Genomic DNA, 18806 nt, shown 5'->3' with positions numbered 1-18806 from the left:
CCATCTCACCGGGCCCTTCCCCTGCCCCCAGGACTCCCTGGGCTGCCGCCTGGTGTTCCTGCTCATGCAGTACTGCGTGGCCGCCAACTACTACTGGCTGCTGGTGGAGGGCGTCTACCTGTACACTCTGCTGGCCTTCTCTGTCTTCTCGGAGCAGCGCATCTTCAGGGTCTACCTGAGCGTAGGCTGGGGTAAGGCCCACCGCCATGTCATGTCACTGACCTCACAGGACCCCCACCTGGACCTGCCGCATGGGGGTGGGAGACCCTGACGCCCCTCCCAACTTGGTGCCCAGAACACCCTGCCAGGCCAAGGGGCAGAGCCCACCGATTAGTCCTGAGCACAGGACCTCTCGCTGAGGGGATCACTGGGCACCGCAGGGGGTTACGGGTCCCCACCCCACATGTAACTGTCCTCCCATAATGGAAACCTCCAACCCCCCGGCCAAATACCACCCTCTGCCACAACCATATAGCCACGGAGGACCTGGCACTGTCCATAAACCCCTGCTTCTGAGGTCCTGTGGGGAAGGACCTCCACACCAGGCCAGGGCAGCCCTAGGCTCTGAGGGCAGTGGTGAGTCCTGGCTGGAGGAGGAGTGGTCAGGAGGATGGGGCCTGACGGGACGGGGTTCTGGCTCATGGTGATGAAGAGGAGGGTGAGAGGAGAGCCCAGGAAGCGGGTGGACCACGGATGTGCCTGGAGCCCAGCCGGAAATGTTCTAGCCAAAAAAGTTTGCCAAGAACCATTGTGTCTTTTTTTTTTTGCTGGAACATTTCTGGTTGTGTTTCTGCCTCTCGCCTCGTGGGATAGTGATGAGGGGCCCGTTGGAGTTCCGTGGGGGGCTAGGAGCTCTGCACCACCAGCAAAGCCCGTGACAACCCTTCCTGGAGGAGCCCACGGGCACCACCGGGGACGGAGCCCAGAGTAGGCCCTGCCCACTGACTCCCAATCTGCCGTGGACTCTGTGTATCTGGCAGACACACCTCACCACCTCCCACGCTTGGCTGTGCATTTCCCTTTATGCACCTCCCCTGGGAACCTTTGGCCAGTGCTGCCCAGGACTCCAGGGACTTCCCAGTTCTGCTCCAGCAGATGCCTGCCACCTTTCTCCCTGCTGGTCCTCCTCTGAGCCTTTACAAGTCTGTTCTTGGTCCAGGAATGTCCCAGAACGCCCTCCCAGGGGCTGCCAGCCCTGTCTTCTGGAAGCTTCCTCAGGCTGCTGGGCCCTCAGGGCTCTGCCCTCCACCTCCTGTTCTGTCCTCACGTGGCATTCATTTTTTTCTGGCGTGCCTCAGCTCCATCCTAGAAGAGATGCTCTGGAGAGTTTTAGTGTGACCAGTGTCTTACAGACACCAAAACCTAGAGTGGGACAGGGCCTTAGAAGAAGAGCAGGCAGTGTAGCCCAGGTCTCCCAGCTCCTGGGACACCTGCAAGGGGGCTTGGCTGGTGCCCCAGCTCTTCAGTGTTCTACAGGCCCCTCAGCAGGATCAGGCCTCTGGTCAGGGGGCAGTAGGCCTGACTTCCCAGTGCAGATCCCTGCTGCTCCCTCCACCTCCTCCCCCAGGACCCTCCCACCTGCACCCAGGAGGCCCTTCCTCACCTCCCAGCCTTCTTCATCCTGCCTGGCAGTCCATCAGGCAGCTGAAGAGCCCTGCAGCTCCCTGGGTTGGGGAGGAGGCAGGTCATTGAGGGCTGCTCAGGCAAGGTTGTCCTCAGGGTGGGGGACCATGTCTGTTCATTCTGGGAAATAGCATCAGTGCTGTTAGTGCCTGTCACCATAGCGACCTGAAGGCAGGACCAATCAAAGGGATGGTGTGGTGTGCAGCAGAGCAGGGAGGTTGGTGGGGCTGGCGGGGATACACGGGTGCCTTGGAGGTCTCTGGGTGGGCGGTGGGGGAAGGGGCCTTTTTCCTGCCACCTCACATCCTAGCTTGGGGCTCAGGGTCTGTGGAGAATGAAGGCAGGACCAGGCAGATGCCCTCCCCAACCAAAGATTGTCTTCTACTTGAGGACTTGGAGTAGGGAGAGGCAGAGAGAGACAAAGACAACGGAACAGAGGCGGGTGGGCAGGACTCACAGGGACCTTAGGGCTCTGTTGTGGTGCCAGGAGGCCCGGTCCAAATTAGGATGCTCGGGAACAACTTTAGGCTTCCTGTACAAGCAGAATCAGAACTAGGACTCCAGTGCAGTTGGGCTGAACCCCCAAAAGACAAATCAACCTTTGTCACGGTCCATGAGTGGTTGGGTACCCCTGGAAACGGCAGGGGAAGGAAGGCGAGTGGGGGAGGAGGGGAACATCACTCTCAGAGCCGGTTCTCTGTGTCTTAATTTGACCTTTCTGTCCCCCATCCTGGACTGGGCAGTTTTGCGTGTGGCAGGGTTGTGCTCTTGCTTTTCAAAAGGGCTTTGTTTGGGAGATGGTAATGGAGGCATGAAGCTCACCCCGGTATGGCTGAGAACATGAGTGAGCTCCCCCATCCTGGAGCAGGGTCTCAGCGGGAAGGGACGGCAGGTGGCTGGAGATGCCCAACAGGAAGTTTCTGTCTGTGTGTTTGACTCAGGGAGGGGGCCTGTTCTGGCCTGGAGAGCTTCCCTCCCCTCCTTGGTGTGTGTGTTGACTCATTCATTCATTGGTCCTGTTCTTACGGAACAGCTTCTTCACAGTAGGGCCCACACTCTGTTCTGGGGCCGTTCAAAGTCATCCACTTCCTGTCCTGTCTAAGGCAGGTCTATTTTTATGTCATTGTGGATACTGAGGGTCTGGTTTGTGTAAATGTAAATGGGCCAGGAGAAAGAGACCCGGTGAAGAGAGCGTTCCATCCTCCCTCCGCCTGCGTCATCAGGCACAGTAGACCCGGGCACATGAGCCGCTGAGTAGCTGCTGTTGTGTGGACATCAGCAAGTTGAGGATGTTGATGATGTGGTGGCTCTGAGGAGGTTCTGCCCCAGAAAGGTGCTCCTGGGGGAGACCCCTCAAAGCCACACAGGCACATGCAAGGACCCCACCTCCACCCCACACACCCATCCATGTCCACACACCTCACCCTCCAAAGCCTTACCCATGGCAGATGCCCACATGTCCATCTCGAGAGCCACGTTGGTAGAGACAGGCATGGAGAGAGTGGTGCAGAAAGTCTGGAGGGCGATCAGAGTGGGTGGGAGATTGCAGCCCTGGATTCTGGTCCCACTGTGTGCTTCTGAGCTCCTGATCCATCTCTTTGTCACCTAAGAGTGGATAATCCAATGTTTAATTAACCAAGACAGATTAAGCTGCAGAACTAGAAACTGATCTATTAGTTATCCACTGGTATGTAACTAATGGATATAGACCAAGTTTAGCTGCTTAAGCAACAAGCATTTATCATCTCACAGTCTCTGTGCTCAGGAATCTAGGTTCAACTTACCTGGGTACCCCTGGCCCAAGATTGCTGACTGAGGTTGGTTAAGCTGAAGGTCCCGGTTGCTGTCATCTCAAAGCTTAACCGGGGTGGAGAAGCCACTTCGAAGCCCACTCAGGAGGCTGTTGGCAGGAAGCCTCATTGCTTGCCGAGGGAGCCTCTCTGCAGGTCATCTGAGTGCCCTTGTGGGTGACAACTGATTTCCCTATAGTAAATGATGAGAGAAAGAGAGCCCCAGGCGAGATGCAGAGTTTTTTTATAACCTAATCTCAAAAGTGACACACCATCACTCTTGCCATATGTGATTGGTCACACAAAACCATCCTGATATAGTGGGGATTACTCAAGGCTATGAATACCATGAAGTAAGAATCACCGGGTGACATCTACGACACCAGTCTGTCTCAGCTGGATTAGCTTTGCATGACTATAATGGAATACCTGAGACAATTAACTAATAAAGAGAAAAGGGTTATTTAGCTCATATTTCTGTCGTTTCCAGTCCAGGATTGGACAGAGCCATTGCTTTGGGCCTTTGGTAGGGGTCCCGGATGGCAATGGAAGGACCTACGTGGCTGAGCAAGCACTCATCTCCTGGCCAGGAAGTCAAAGGGAGAGGCTAGGCAATCAGGGGTCCCCAAATCCCCCAGTGACCTAAGGACTTCCTCCAAGTCCCCACCTCTTACCGGTCCCACCACTTCCCATGAGCACCACCCGGGGAACCTTGGGGAGTGCTTACCCACGTTACGCACTCGGCCAAGCGGAGGGGCCTCACTGCTGTTGCGGCTGTTGTTGTTGAAGGCTGAAGGCACTCAGTGGGCATGTTGGTATCCAGCACAGGGCCCCCGTCTCTCCTCCAGGCTTCCGCCCTGAGCAGAGAATGGGCATAGGGAACAAAACACTGAAGGGACTTCGGGTGTCTGAAGGTGTGTAGGAAGAACTGAGGACAAGAGCATCAGAGGGCGTGCCTGTTCCCTATCCCGTCCAGCACGTCCTCCCCACTGCACAGCCCTGTACCCTGCTGCATGGGTGGGGTGTCCGTGTCCCAGTGTCTCTGCCAGGATCCTGGGAGCAAGTCCTGACAGAGTGCCTGGGGTGGGAGAGGGCTGGACTGTGAGGACCTCTCTAAGGGAGAGTGCAGGGCATCAGCGTGGGGTTCCTGCTGCGCCCCGGTTCTCCTGTGCACCCAGGCCCCCCTAGAAACGTGGTTTGGGGCCAGACAAGCAGAGGGGGTTGGGGTGGGAAGGCCAGATGAGGCAGGGCTCCTGGGCATGCACGGCAGTAGTTGTGGCCTGCCAGCCTCTGTCCCCTCTCTCTCCCCCTCTCTCCTCTCAGGTGTTCCCCTGCTGTTTGTCATCCCCTGGGGCATCGTCAAGTACCTCTATGAAGACGAGGGGTGAGTGTCCTGTGCCAAGTGCATGGGTGTGCTAAGATCCCCATCCTCAAAGTCCACTGGATTCCTTGGGAGGATAAACAGAGGGACCAGGAGCTTAACATTTGAATGCAATTCTCTAATCCCTGCTCTGGCCCCTGCCCATGGTTGGTGTGATAACAAATAGTGCAGATCCGTGGGGCACATGGTGCCTTCCTGCAGGATTTTTTTGTATGTCTGTGAGTGATTGTCTCTGTTATTTTGTGTATGATGCTGGGTACACACAGGATTGTGTTCATGGGGCCATGAATACTTGTTGGGGACTCTGGGTATCTCCCTTTGTGTGACCATGTATTTGGGACTCTGTGTGTATGGGTGACTGTGTGGCCACATGTATCTGTGGCACCTAAGGTCATCTGGATGCATCGTGTGCCTCCCCCCTTCCCCCAGCTGCTGGACCAGGAACTCCAACATGAACTACTGGCTCATTATCCGACTGCCCATTCTTTTTGCCATTGGGGTGAGTGATGGTGGGTAGGGGGATGGGCGTGGGAGCTATGGTGGGCTGGAGCCAGGGCAAGGGTGCAAGGAGGGTCCCCAGCCACCTGCCCACGTGCTCCACAGGTCAACTTCTTCATCTTTGTCCGGGTCATCTGCATCGTGGTATCCAAACTGAAGGCCAATCTCATGTGCAAGACAGACATCAAATGCAGGTGACCTCACCAAGCTGGCTTTGCTGGGGCCCCTCATCCTTCGCTTCTAGCAGAGAGAGATATGGGGACGCTTAGTTAGGAGGGCGAGTTAGGGTTAGGAACCACTTCTCCACCCAGACCTGACCTAGGAGCCCCAAGCCTTTCCCTCACCTTGTTCTTGGGCAGCCCCTGGGCTTTGCAGGGGGTTGGGAGGGTAGGAGTGACCGTGACCCAGATGCCAGGTCCTGGCAGGAAGAGGGGAGGGCACAGATGGAGGAAAGAATTGGTGTGCAAGGTCCAGAATAACTCCAGAGGTCTCCCCTTCCCCCAGACTTGCCAAGTCCACACTGACACTCATCCCCCTGCTGGGGACCCACGAGGTCATCTTTGCCTTCGTGATGGACGAACATGCCCGGGGAACCCTGCGCTTCATCAAGCTGTTCACAGAGCTGTCCTTCACCTCTTTCCAGGTGACTCTCAGCTGGGAACTTCCAGAATGGGGGAGGGACAGACATAGCTTGCATCACGCAGGTGGGAAAAATGAGCAGGCCAAGGCCTGGGGGTGGACCCCTGCCCAGAGTCACATGGTCAGATTAGAGCCAGAGCCAGTACCCCCAGCTGTCCTGACATGCTGGCGAGTTTTCTCTGTAAGCACATAGGACAAGAATCCTTCTCAGGCTGGGTGTGGTGGCTCATGCCTTTAATCCCAGTGGCTTGGGAGGCTGAGGCAGGAGGATGGCAAGTTCAAAGCCAGCCTCAGCAAAAGTGAGGCACTAAGCAACTGAGGGTGTGGCTCAGAGGTTGAGTGCCCCTGGGTTCAATCCCCAGTACCAAAAAAAAAAAAGAATTCTTCTCAGATGTGATCCTGGGCACCCAGCCTGCCTCACAATTGCCATCTTCTGAGTGGTGGGCACCCTACCATGTGCTTCATGCATGGGGCATTTAATCCTCCCAGAATGCAGTTACCCTCATTTGACAGAGGAGGAAACTGAGGCTCAAAAGTACTAAAACAAGAAGTAGCTCTCTACTATCTTTAGAAGCTGCTTCAGTGGTGTAACAATGTTACTGACCCCAGCCCCTCAGAGTGTTATAGGAGGCCTACAAGCACATGGGCCCACACGTGTGCATTTACATACATGTGCATGTGGGGACACACACTAGTGGAACACAGTTCTGGAACACTGGGTCTTCTGAGGGGGCTGGGGTGGGAGAATTCTCCCCGTTTGGAGGTGCTGTGCTTTCCTACATCTGGCCTCCTCAGGAGAAAGGGTATTAGCACTTTTGCAGGTGTGAGCCAAGGGCCTCTTGTCCCTCCAGAAAGGGAGAGGAAGGAACCATGGTTAGTCCCTGGGTCTGCCTGGGCTGCCTGATTTGGGGAGGGGGGTGTCAGGGCAGAAGCCTCAGGGCCCTTCCAACTAGGGCCTGCCGCAGAGCCCCTGCCACCCTGCCCTCTGCTGACCTGCCTCTCATTTCCAGGGGCTGATGGTGGCCATCTTATACTGCTTTGTCAACAGCGAGGTAAGGTCTGAGGAGGGATGGGGGATCCCCCTGGGCTGTACCACTGGCTGGTCTGGAGTTGTGCGAAGGGGACTCCCATCAGTCTTTCCAGTGGAAACCCCCTATTCACCCCCTAGAGTCGAGGAGGCCTCTGGTCTGCATATTCAGTTCCGTGCTTGGCTCACCTGTATACTTCTCTCTTGTCCCTCCCCCCCTCCCCCCTTCTCTCCTGTCACTATGAGAGCTTGGGGAGGATCCAGGGCCATGCAGGGGGTCCTGAGTGAACTACTAGGGTGGGGACTACTCTTTGTCCCAAGGTGATTCAACACACACATGCCCAAGCCACATACTTGGGCTTTAGTAATCACTATCTCATTTAATTGCCATCCCTCTCCCCACCCAAAAAAAAAAAAAAAAAAACAGCCTGCCAAAATTCTGATTTCAACATTCCCAGTCCCCACCCCTGAGAACATTGAGGTGAGAGTGTGCAGGAAAACTGCTCCGGGTTTGGCTTGGAAATTGTGGCAGAGCCGCCGGTGTTCAAGTGAATTCTGACTTACAGAAGAAAGCATCCTGTTCTTTCTACACACAGGCAAGAGCTCCGCTGCTCCCTGGGAAAGGGGAGGCTTTCTGGGGCTGGGTGGCCTTCAGCACCCCGTGGAGTGGGAGAAGAGGTTCTTGCTGACCCCACTCCTGCAGAACCACAGCCCTCCCTCCCTTCTACTTGGAGGTCCCGGGAGGAGGGGCATGTCTGTGGGCACATAGGAAAGGCCCCTCTGCCAAGGTTCCTGGGTTTTGTCAGAGCACAGAAATGTCCCCAAAGCCATCAAACTGAGCATCAGAAATGCCACAGCATCTCCCCCTGCCAGACCCATCCAGAGGGGACAGTAGTCACAGGTGCAGCTCCAGGGCTCCTGGGGAAGTAGCCACAACACTGTCAGCCCTGGGCAGGGGTGGGGGCAGCTCTCCACACGTAGTCTGGAAGGAAATGCGGGACTCTGTTAACTCCTGGGCCATTGAGGCCACCGTGAGGGTTTGCGTCTGTGGGACTCAGGAGACCCAGGGACACTGGGCCTCAAAGACCTGGAGCTCTTCATGTGATTTCTGTGTCACTGAACCCGGGATTCCAGAGCTCAGAGATCTTCGTGCACTAATGCAGACGTGTCTTTGGCTACCAGTGTCGGGGATGAGCAAGGGACAGTAGATATATCATGGAACTGTGAACTGACTCAGGAAAGCCATGTGAGATAGCAGGAAAGAGGCAAGGATGTGGGCTTCATGTCAGACCTCTGCTCCGACCCAGGCCCCGTCACTTAATGAGCTGCGTGACTTTGTCTGAACTTCCTCATCTACAAAATGATGAGGAAGGCCAGGATGCCCACCTCTGAGATTCCTGGGGATTAGGTAAATAAAGTCTGGAAAAGACAGGAAGGAGGAGCCAAGAATAGGGCCTTCCATCAAGGCCAGGCACTGAAGGCCCAACCCGTGAAGGCCCACCCCGGCTCCTCAGAGTTATTAATTGACGTGAAGCAGTGTGTACCTCATCTCCTGATGCTCAGTAACGGGGAGCCAGACCCTGTCATCCCAGTGCTCAGTGATTCCCAGAGACCAGGGCTTAGGACATTTCAGAGGACCCTGCAGAGAAAATGAGACTGGGTGAAAGGGAGGGGGCACCTCCTGTCCCTGTGGCCTCCTCCAGCTTCCCCTGAACTGGCCTCCTAAGGGGCTGGAGTGCGTGGCCTTCCCATCTCCAAGTGTGGGGAAGCCAGTGTTTCCTACGGGCTTACTGCAGATAAGGTGCTCAGGTGCAGCCAACCCTGCACAGCAGGTGTGAGCCCCATTTTTCAGATGAGAAAATTAAGACTCAGCAAGGGGAAATGAGTAGCCCCACTTCAATAGCTAGAAAGTGGAAGGGCCAGTGGGCTGGGGTTAGGGATCCCACTAACACTCAGGGCAGGTGGAGCTGGGGACGTGCAGGCAGCACCAGGAGAGAGGTGGGTCAAAAATGGAATTCTGGCTGCTTCTGTGGGCAGGCCACGGAGGGCCCCCAGGTTCAGTTTGGAGGGTGGTCCAGGAGGAAGGGTAATGAGGACACTCAGGGATCCATCTTGCAGGCTCAGGACCCACAGGACACAGCAGCCCTGCTTCTGGCCCACAGCCCAGTCCTCGTGAGGAACTCCTTAGAAGCTGATGCAAAGACTGGCATTCGAGGACCCCAGCTCCCCAGGGTGCCGTCCCTTCAGGGATGGTTCTCAGCCAGGGTGGTGGGTCCTGGCCTGCACTCTGGGCCTTCACATTTCAGCCTGGTAGTGAGATGGGGACAAGGACAGGGCAGCATGTATCCCTGTGTGGGGATGAGGAGCAAAGCCTGTGAGGAGAGACCAAGGTTCCCTACTGCCACCTTGTCACCTTCTCAGTCCCAAGTCCCACTTCTCCATCCTCTGTTCCCAAAGCCACCCTGTAGCAGCATGCTCACTGTAGCCCTGTCCCCATGCACAAGTGCTCAGCTACCTCACCACTGCTGCGGTCTCTCCTGGGCCCCCGACTCAGCCCTATCTCCCCGTTCTACCCCTTAGAGCCCAGTCACCCAGTTCCCTCCCTCCTCACCCATCATCCACCGCTGGCCCCACTGTGTAAGGAGGGCAGGATGGTCACACATCGTGCTCTGCCCTTGGAAAGAATTTGACCCCGAATCCCCAGGGTTGCACCTCTTTGGCAGGCCAGGCCCCGCTGGCCTCTCCCCTCAGGCTCTGTCACTCAGGGGGCCCCAGAGCCCCTCTCCCTTCAGGTCATCACCCAGTTCCTTTAAACCCACCCAGAGACTCCTCGTGCCCTGGTTCTTTTAGGTACAAGGACAGACACATCCCCATCACTGGGCCACACGTGGTTGAAGCCTCTGCCCACAAGAGCTATTCTCCAGACCCAGGGTTGCCATGGCAATGCCAGGTACTCATGACCCGAGGAAAAAAGATGGCTTGAGCATTGGCCCCGAGTGACTCTGAAGGCCTTTACCAACTACTTGTGGGCAGGAGTGGGGACAGGGAAGGGCCTGGAGATGATTTATCTGGAGGTCATGCCTCAGAGTCCAAGCAAGGTAACACGGGAGTCATGCATCCTGATCCTGGCTCTGTCCTACCAAACTGTGTGACCCAGGGCAAGTCACCTTGCCTCCCTTGCCTCAAATCCCCAAGTGTAAATGGAAGTGAATGAGCTTTTCTGATTCACCCCAAATCCTGAGCCAGGCATGGTGCTTGGCTGGAGAGGGTGCTCGGAATATGTGCCCTGCACTTCAGAGCCCAGAGGACAGGGAGGAGGGAAATCAAACCGAGCAGGAGGAAGTGCCGGGCAGGTGTCCAGGACTGCTGTCCCTATTCTTTCTTTTTCATAACTGAGTAGCAGAAGGTACCTGGTGATAGAGGCCCATTTATTCACATGAGTTCCTCGGGCTCATTTAAAACACAGGAGTGAGCACCTGCAGTCTCCCTTGGACTGTGCTCGGTGCAGGGATGCTGGGAGTCATGTGAAGTGGAGAAGAGACACGGCCAGGGACAAGCAGGGCCTCCAGAACTGTGGCAGGCAGGAGGCCAAGGGTGAGGACCCAGGCATTGGGGCCAGGCTGGATCTAGACTCAAATCCTACCCCAGACACTGGGGAATGCTGAGATATTCTGCACTCCATTTCTTCGTCTTTACGTGGGGAATGAGAACAGGAGCTACTGTGTAGGGTTGATGAGAAAGTTAACCAAGATAATCTCTGAAAAATGCCGGACATGTAGATGGTGGTTCTTAAGGACAGTTGTGATTACAGGGGTCACCGTGGTGGTTAAGAAAAAGTGCTGAGGACCAGCACGGCGGTGCACGCCTATAATACCAGCGGCTTGGGAAGCTGAGGCAGGAGGATTGTGAGTTCCAAGCCAGCCTCAGCAACTTAGCAAGGCTCTAGTAACCCTGTGTCTAAATAAAATACAAAAAAAAAAAAAAGGACTGGGGTTGTGGCTTATTGGTTGAGTTCCCCTGGGCTCAATCCCTGCTCCAGAGAGAGAGAGAGAGAGAGAGAGAGAGGGAGGGAGGGAGGGAGGAAGTGCTGAGGGAGATGGAGATAAGGAGATTGTGGCATGCTGGTACTGTTAAGTCCTGCTGGTGTCCCTGTGACCTCTTCAGTCTCTGAGGTGGGTTCCTGTGGGTGTGCCTCAGTTCACCATCTTTCTGCCTCACTTCCGTCAGAGGAAGGCTGTGAGGTAGGACTGGTCTTCTTGTAATTGCACAAAAGGAGGCCACCAATGGACTCCGGTGAGACCCAGGCTCAGTGGGCAGGGAGCAGAGCAGGGAGCCCTCCTTCCCTCCCCACCCAGGCCTGGGTTCTGGGTTGCTGCCTGGGATACCAACGCATCCTGGCAGGCAGGCTCTGGGCCATCTCAGCTCTACTCTGCACAGAAAAAGTTCTTTTAAGGGATGGCATGCAGCCACACCAGGCTTCATGCAGGGCTTAGCTAGATGAATGACAAAGGAGGGGGAGAGAAGGGTTGTTTGCCCTGGGGCTGGGGAGGGGATTGGCAGAGAGCCCCTTACCACAGCTTCTGGCAGCTGGCCCTCCTGGGGCCTTGGGACTGAGAGGAGCCTGGGTTCTAGACTCTCCAGTGTGGGAAGTTGGGGTGCAAAGGCATCAAAGCAGCTCTGGAAAGCAAACTTATGGGAACACCACCCAGAAGAGCAGTCCAGACCGGTCGGGACCAGCTGTGCAAGTTCCAGAAGCCGTCTCTGGGAACCACAGTTGGGGCCATAGCATTGCCACAAGCCCTTGAGGGGTTGGGTTTCCACCGTGTTTCTGCCCCCAACAATCCATCTGGTTCCCAAACGTCAGCCCTCTTAAGAAGATGGTTCTTATGGGGAGGCCACGACCCAGCACAATGACGATTTTGGCTGACTGAGCTCAGCTGGGCTGGCTGCACCCCCAGACTCACCGCCGTCTCCCTGCACAGGATTGCACAGGCTGGGAAGCCCTGGTCCTCCCCTGGTCTCAGCCTCCTTGTTTCCTTTGCTCCTTCCTCCTGGGAGTCATGGCGGCTGGGTCAGAGCCCTCAGGGAGCTTAGAGGGTCTGCTGTAGACAGCTTGAGGGTCAGGGGGCACCATCCTCCTCCATCTCCCCTTGAGTCATCCTTGCTGCAGTGGGAGAGCATGTCCTGAAGTCAGATTCCCTCCTCTCCACTTCTCTCTCCCATCTCCTGTCTCCCGCACTTCTCTCTCCCTCCCATTCTCTTTCGTGAACTAATATTGTGATGGATTGTAAAAGGTACTTAGCCGGATCGCGGAGTTTAGAGATGGAAAAGACCAATTAGGTCATCAAGCCCATCTCTCTCCTGAAGAGCGGCAGAAAATAGGAGACAACAATAAACAATTTTATTGGGATATTAATTTAGGCGCCCGGAGGCCTTGACTTGTGTCTCTTAATATCATGCAGTGGATTTTTTCCCTTCCCTGCTAATGTAATAACGGGGCCATTTTGTGGACAGTGGGTTGGCATGATGGCTTTTCTTCCCCTCCTTTTCCCGAGGAAGGTCCAGATGGAGTTTCGGAAGAGCTGGGAGCGCTGGCGGCTGGAGCATTTGCACATCCAGAGGGACAGCAGCATGAAGCCCCTCAAGTGTCCCACCAGCAGCCTGAGCAGTGGGGCCACGGTGGGCAGCAGTGTGTATGCAGCCACCTGCCAGGCCTCCTGCAGCTGAGACCCCGCACCGCCCCTCCTGGGGTCCACGCTGCCCGCTGGATCATTACAGGTGGGAGAGACCCTCCCAGGGACAGGGGAAGGGACACATGCACACATACCTCCCTGCTTTCCCTCCCCAGACCCATCAGACGGGCAAATGGGCATTGCCTCCTGGGACCATGGACACATTTTCTCTGAGGAGAAGCAGCCGGCTAATTTGATCAGTGTGGCGGGAGGAGAGGAAAAACAATTGCTGGCCAGTCGAGGAGGATTTCTTCCTGTTAAAGCCACAAGGCCCTTGGGGTTCCCCCAGACAGAGCAGCAAATCAACCCCAGACTCAAACTCCAGGTCAATGGCTTATTAGTGGGACGGGGGCTTGCAAGGGGAGCTGGTTCTGAAAGATGCCAGTGTAACCTCAGCTGGACACAGAACTCATGTGAGCCAAGTCTGCTTCGTCCACCTGGGGTCGCCTCCCTCATCTGCCTCCTCATTAAGGGAAGCTCTTTGTGTGTCTGGGTCGCTTGTTTCCCTGGTCTGTCTCCTCAGCTCACCACCCAGTTTCTCCCTGGCTTTGTTTGGCTCACTGGCAGCAGCTGTTTCTGGAAGTGACTGAGGGGTGTTGAGAATAAGCTCTGAGAAGGTGCCCGAAGACTCCTGTAGCTGGGCCCCTTCTCCCTGGGTATTTGAGCTGTTTGACGCCTGCTTCTGCTGAACTCTGGGAACCAGGGCGGCGTACCCCCGAAGAGCCTTGCCCTGGGCTATGAGGTCCCCATTCTGTTCTAAAGATGTTCAAGGATCCTCTGGGGTTCATCTAGGGACACTTAAGGAATGTCCCACTGTGAGTGTAATGACCTGCCATTGCCGGGAATCCAGAGGGCTGAGAGATGTATCCCCTACCTCCCTACCTCTCCACCTCCCCATCTCTCCACGGAAATGCTTTTTATCTGTGACCAGATTCTGTATCTCAACTGGGAGTTTGGGCACACCCTCTAACTTTAGGGATGTGACCAAGAAGAGACTCTGGTAGGGAAACTAAGGTCCCCATCGTGACCGTGGAGAGGCAGCCTCCCTCTCTGCCTTTCAAATTCCCCCACTTGAGAGCTTGTACGTACTTTATGTATTTTTCTTTAATTGCTGTGAATAGACTCCATGTGCCAGTCCTGATTTCTCCCACCCAATGGAAATGGGAACTACACCCTGGTTGCTGTGATGATGTTTGGGGGACTGGGGTAGTAGCTGATTTGACTCCCCCACACTTGGAGCTAATTAATGTTCACCTGCCTCCAGCCTCATCCCATCAGGCTGTGCTGAGAAAGCAGACCCCAGACTAAAAGGGGGACAGCCATCCTAGGGATGTGGGCAATGGATGTACGGAAGCAAAGGAAGCTTCCAGAGCAGGAGCGAACTCCTGGGTGTCTGGGTCCCTGCAAGGGCAGAGGGAGACGCTTTGGATGCATTCCCTTGTGAGCTGATCTCTTCTTCCTCCTGTTTCAATGGTGGGGGACCCTCCCCAAAGCTTACACCAGACACATTCTTCTGTGCCCCTCAGAGAGGCATGTGACATGCAGGGGAAATAATGGGACATAAAACCCATCAAGCAGAAAATTTCTTATACTTCAGCTTCAGTGGAGTGTTGTGTCTATGTTAATAGGGAAGTGGAACCTCAGGCTAAAGTAAGGAGCCTTGCAGACAGACCACGTCCTGGACCCAGACAGCGGGGTAGGGGAGGGCTTTCTGCTCCCCCGGAACCAGGGCGGGCTTCTAGTGTGACCCTGATTTGCTTCCTCTTTGGGAGCAGCAGGGAGATGAGCAGCTCTGGTGCAGGTATTTCAGCTTGGGATAAATTGGATGATTTTTGAGAATCATTATTACACAGCCACAAAGAAAAAGATTGATAAAATCTGCCTGAAATACGTTGTTGGGGGGAGAGGTTGTGGGGGAGAAAATGGTTAGTTAAGGAAGCTCAGACAATTTAATTTAAACTGTAAGTGGAGTTCTTTCCCCAGCTGGACCTGGTGATTCCTGGCTTCAGGAGGCTTATCACACCCCCACCCCAAGGCTGTTAACGGTGAGGAAGTTTGGGTTTTTTTTTTTCCACAAATGCATACTAGATACCAAACTGCAGAACGTTTTTCCTTGTTCCAAGACCCTGTAGTATTTCTTAATATTCATTTGAATGGCACTGCACACCCTCTGAGCCATTCCCAAACTTGCCTATGCTAAATATAGCTCCAACAGGTCTGGGAACCATCGAATGCAATGTACTCTGAAATTCCGTGGGTTGTTTACATGCCTGCTGCCATAGTCTAAGTTTGGCACTTGCTGAGAACTCTCCTGCCTGCCTCTGTCCTGGGGGGACTATTGCTGACCAGCGGGCGTCCCGCTGGCTTTGAGTGGCTCAGCTGTGAATGGTGGCCGGCTTCAGCACTCCGGCCAGCTCCCACAAACTTGGGAAGGGCTTATGTCCGTCAACAACTCTTGGCCATTTCTGTCTTTGAGCAGCTAAATGACGAACTGCACACAGCCAATGACACTGCAAAGTTGCCTTCTTTTAAAAAATGACTCTGGATTTCAGGCATGGCTTTGATGGCCTCAGGCACCTCCCACCGAACACCACATTCATGGAACTCTGGAAGACTCAGGACAGGAAAGATGTCGAGGATCCCTCCTGGCGGGATCTCTAGAAGTGAGGAGTGAGGCTCATGGAGGTGACTTGTCTGAGGCCACAGCACCAGCTGCTTAGCCCAGTGAGGCCTCTGAGAAGAAAGAACGGGTGCCGAATACAAATGGCTTTTCAACATCTACTAAGTAAAAGCAGTGTTATCTGGAATTTCTGCCGAGGAGGGAACAGCAGCCAAGGTAGAACAGGTCAGACAGTGACAGTGTCATCCCCTCCGTGACTCACACTGGTGAGAGGAGGGGAAGGGTGTGCTTGGAGGATTCTGCGCCTTACCTCATTCATCCTTGTCGTACAATGAAGGAATGCATGGAAATAGCATGTGAGCTCTTTGAATAGCAAGTCCAACACCCTTCATGTGCTGGCTTCCTTTTTTCCTGATGCATCTGTGTTTGCTTGAAAAGTTGTATTTATGGTCACACTGAGTGTACTAAAAATTAGCCTAAAAGAAGGGCTCGACCCTCTACTTTGCCTCCATAGTACCCCCCCTGATTTCAGAAAAGACCAGCAAACGGGGCAATTGTAGCCTAGCAAAGATGGCACAATGCCACCAAGGGCAGAGTCAGTTCCCCTCCGTGCCCTGAAAGCTTGGTTGCTGTCATGAGTGCTGGCCGAGTTTCAGCAGCTCACAGTAGGAGACCTCCCCTCCCTTCTCACCCCCTTGTCTCTTTCTTCCACCAGGAAAGAGCATTGTGTGTGTGTGTGTATGTGTGTGTGTGTGTGTGTGTGTGTGTGTGTGTGTCCTGTGCACAGCAGCATGAAGTTAGGAGATGACGAATCCAGAATCATTGTGCCCACTGTGAAGGTCAGGGGGCTGCAGAGCCCAGGGCAGGGATGGCTGGGAGTCTAAGTGGCAGATGCTTCCTCTCCATGCGCAGACAGGGCTCCCATTATTGCTAATGCCTGCGACGTGCTCAGGGAAGGTAAAATATATTCCAAAGGTTTATTTTCCCTCTGCTGAATTGATTCTAATCTACAGTACTGACCCCGCTTTTGGATCTTAGGAGGGAAACTATAAAAAACATCATCAAATAAAATACGTAGGTTTACTCTGCTAAGACAGTTATATGAATGGCATGCTTAAATATTCAACAGAATCCAAATTAGTAACAACTTTTTTTAAAAAAATTCCTTTTTGTGGCTGGAGTGAATTCCCTTGGGACAGAAAATGGCCCGATGTGGGAAACTTCTGCAGACATCCCCATGTCCCTCCACTGCTACCTACTAGTCTAAACCCGCTCTCTGCTCCTGCAAGCAATGTTAAGCAGTACAATTTCAAACACCACTTTATTTAATGCCACAGTGGGTCTACAGTATCTGTGATGGCTTTTGCTCTGTCAATGGATACAGATTGGCAGGAAGCAGACAAACATAATTGTTTTCCAATAACTTTTCCGACTCTCTTGTGCTTGGCTTCTATCTGAATTGCTTAGAGGGCAGAGATCTCTCTCCTCCTCTTTGGCCATGTTAGCTACTGTTTGGGGAACCTTATCTAGCAGTGGCTGTGTTTTCCCCCAATGCATCCAACCTTGCTCACTGCACTCCTCCCCCACCCTCTGCTGCCTCAGGAAGAGATGACCCTGCTGGTCACATTGCCAATGCCATTCTCTGAGCCGTGACCAATTTAAGGGTGCAGCTGAGAGCGAGGCACTGCCAGGGCTCAGAATTACACGACACATTGTACGCTCTGGGACCAGGAGGAGCACTGCAGCCAGTGGCCTGGATCCTGACTTACACCAAGGAGATGCAGCCTTCCCCGGGGCCTGTCAAACCATCAGTAATTAGTCAACATGGACGATCTTGCATGACTATTATTGTGTCAGAGCAATCCAGGCAAAGAAAACATGGACAAATGAGAATTGTGTGAGAAAAGAGCCCCCACCGAAGATCAGAACCGAATAACAATTTCTGATCTTGGTTTCTTTGCCTGGGAGCCGCTGGAGCCGTTGAGGAAAAGGCCCGCTTTGCCTTAGATGGGGATTGAACTTGCCCAAATGGGTCACATTTTACTTACAAACCTAAGTTGTCCTAACTCCCTTCCCGCTAAGGATCATCAGCACATCCTTAAAGCAGATGCACTTCTAGATCCCATTAGTTTGGGAGGGTTGTGACACAGATCTATTTTTTAAATAATTGCTTAGAGAGAGGTGAGCCAGGCTCTCATGAGGGACAGAGCTAAATTTCTATCTCCCGTGCTTGTGGGGGATGTTTGTTCTTCATGAATGTTTAAACAAGATCATTTTCATGCAATTTCTTAATGCATAAATTCGTGTAAAATATGGCCTGCATCGGTAGGTAGCGCATGTGTGTGGTGTATAATTTCTTGTATACAGAGGTGAATGGATGCGAGTTCTTTCCTAATTTGCCTTGTAAGTCAAATAAAAGCCTGTCACTATTATGTGTCTCTTGCCTTCCTTTGGGAGAAGAGATTTTCTGCAGTGTCAACCCAGGTGACTCATAGTGCAGTGGGAAAACACAAAAGATGCCGACTCCAGCCCAGGGGGGGAGAAAGAACCCTTGTTCATTTTTCATATCATGATTTTCATCTTCAGAGCACTTACCAAGTACTAATTTATCCACTGCAGCCTTTATACAGAGACTACAGTGTCATTTAATTAGAGAAGTTGGGTGGTCGAGTGGCTTAGACAATGACTGATGGCCAAATGGATGTGTATTCTAATTCCGCTCATTCATTTGATCTCCCCTGTCTAAATGAACTCTGTCCATTAAATCCATTTTTTAAAAAATGTCATAAAAGCACAAGCTTTGTTTGCAAAGCAGCCCCAGGATGTGAATGGAGCTGCTGTTGAGAGAGTCATCTTCAGGAAAATAAACTTTTCTCCAATTTAAATAATCGCTCGCTCCAGGGATTTGCAGCTCACTCTAATAGGAGAGCAGAGGAATCGCAGATTCTCCCTAATTCTTCCACTGTTTTGGTTGCCCCTGTTTGAAGATTAATGTACTTATCCTAAGGTGTCGTCGAATACCCACCCCCACTTTTTTAGATAAATTGTGGTCGTTGTCTGTTTCAGTCCTAAGAAGCCTTACTCTGAGAGCAAGTTACACAATCAGCCAGCTCCTGATACCTGTGGGCAAAATATCTGCATTTTGATTTCTCTGCACCTATGTAGCTTTCAACTCTATCCACTCTCCGATGGATTTTCTCACCTTTGTATGTCCTTCCTCTGCTGCTCTGCGTGAGCAAATGGAGGCTTCTCTCCCTCACCTCCCAGGAAAACAACTGCCCAAGCCAAGTAATAACCACTCCATTTCTAGGGAAGTATCCACCAGACAGAAGTACCCCTTCGCCTTCTGGGGTGTGCTTTGATTTGGGAGGGCTTACTGCCAGCCTAAAGAAAGGGCACAGGGAGCCGGCTGCCCTGCTGTGCTGAGGCCCAGCGCCAAGGTTCCAGTGAGCATTCTTGGCCTCCAGACCCATGTCACGTGCAAGATAAAGCACAG

General features: G+C 53.5%; 1 protein-coding gene across 1 annotated transcript in view; it reads left to right on the top strand.

The window, feature by feature from the left end:
• The window catches only part of Glp1r (glucagon like peptide 1 receptor), a 32739-nt gene extending 19695 nt beyond the window's left edge, over positions 1-13044 (top strand). Inside the window, exons 7-13 of the mRNA XM_077801955.1 lie at positions 32-191; positions 4737-4797; positions 5224-5293; positions 5398-5486; positions 5797-5935; positions 6942-6983; positions 12518-13044. Of these exons, the coding sequence (XP_077658081.1) occupies positions 32-191; positions 4737-4797; positions 5224-5293; positions 5398-5486; positions 5797-5935; positions 6942-6983; positions 12518-12685 (729 nt within the window). The 3' untranslated portion in view covers positions 12686-13044. The remainder of the gene's footprint in view (positions 1-31; positions 192-4736; positions 4798-5223; positions 5294-5397; positions 5487-5796; positions 5936-6941; positions 6984-12517) is intronic.
• Positions 13045-18806: the final 5762 nt, after the last annotated feature.

The sequence above is a fragment of the Urocitellus parryii genome, chromosome 8 (genome assembly GCF_045843805.1).
Source record: "Urocitellus parryii isolate mUroPar1 chromosome 8, mUroPar1.hap1, whole genome shotgun sequence".
NCBI classification, from domain to species: Eukaryota; Metazoa; Chordata; class Mammalia; order Rodentia; family Sciuridae; genus Urocitellus; species Urocitellus parryii.
This window is presented reverse-complemented; position numbering and strand designations above follow the sequence as displayed.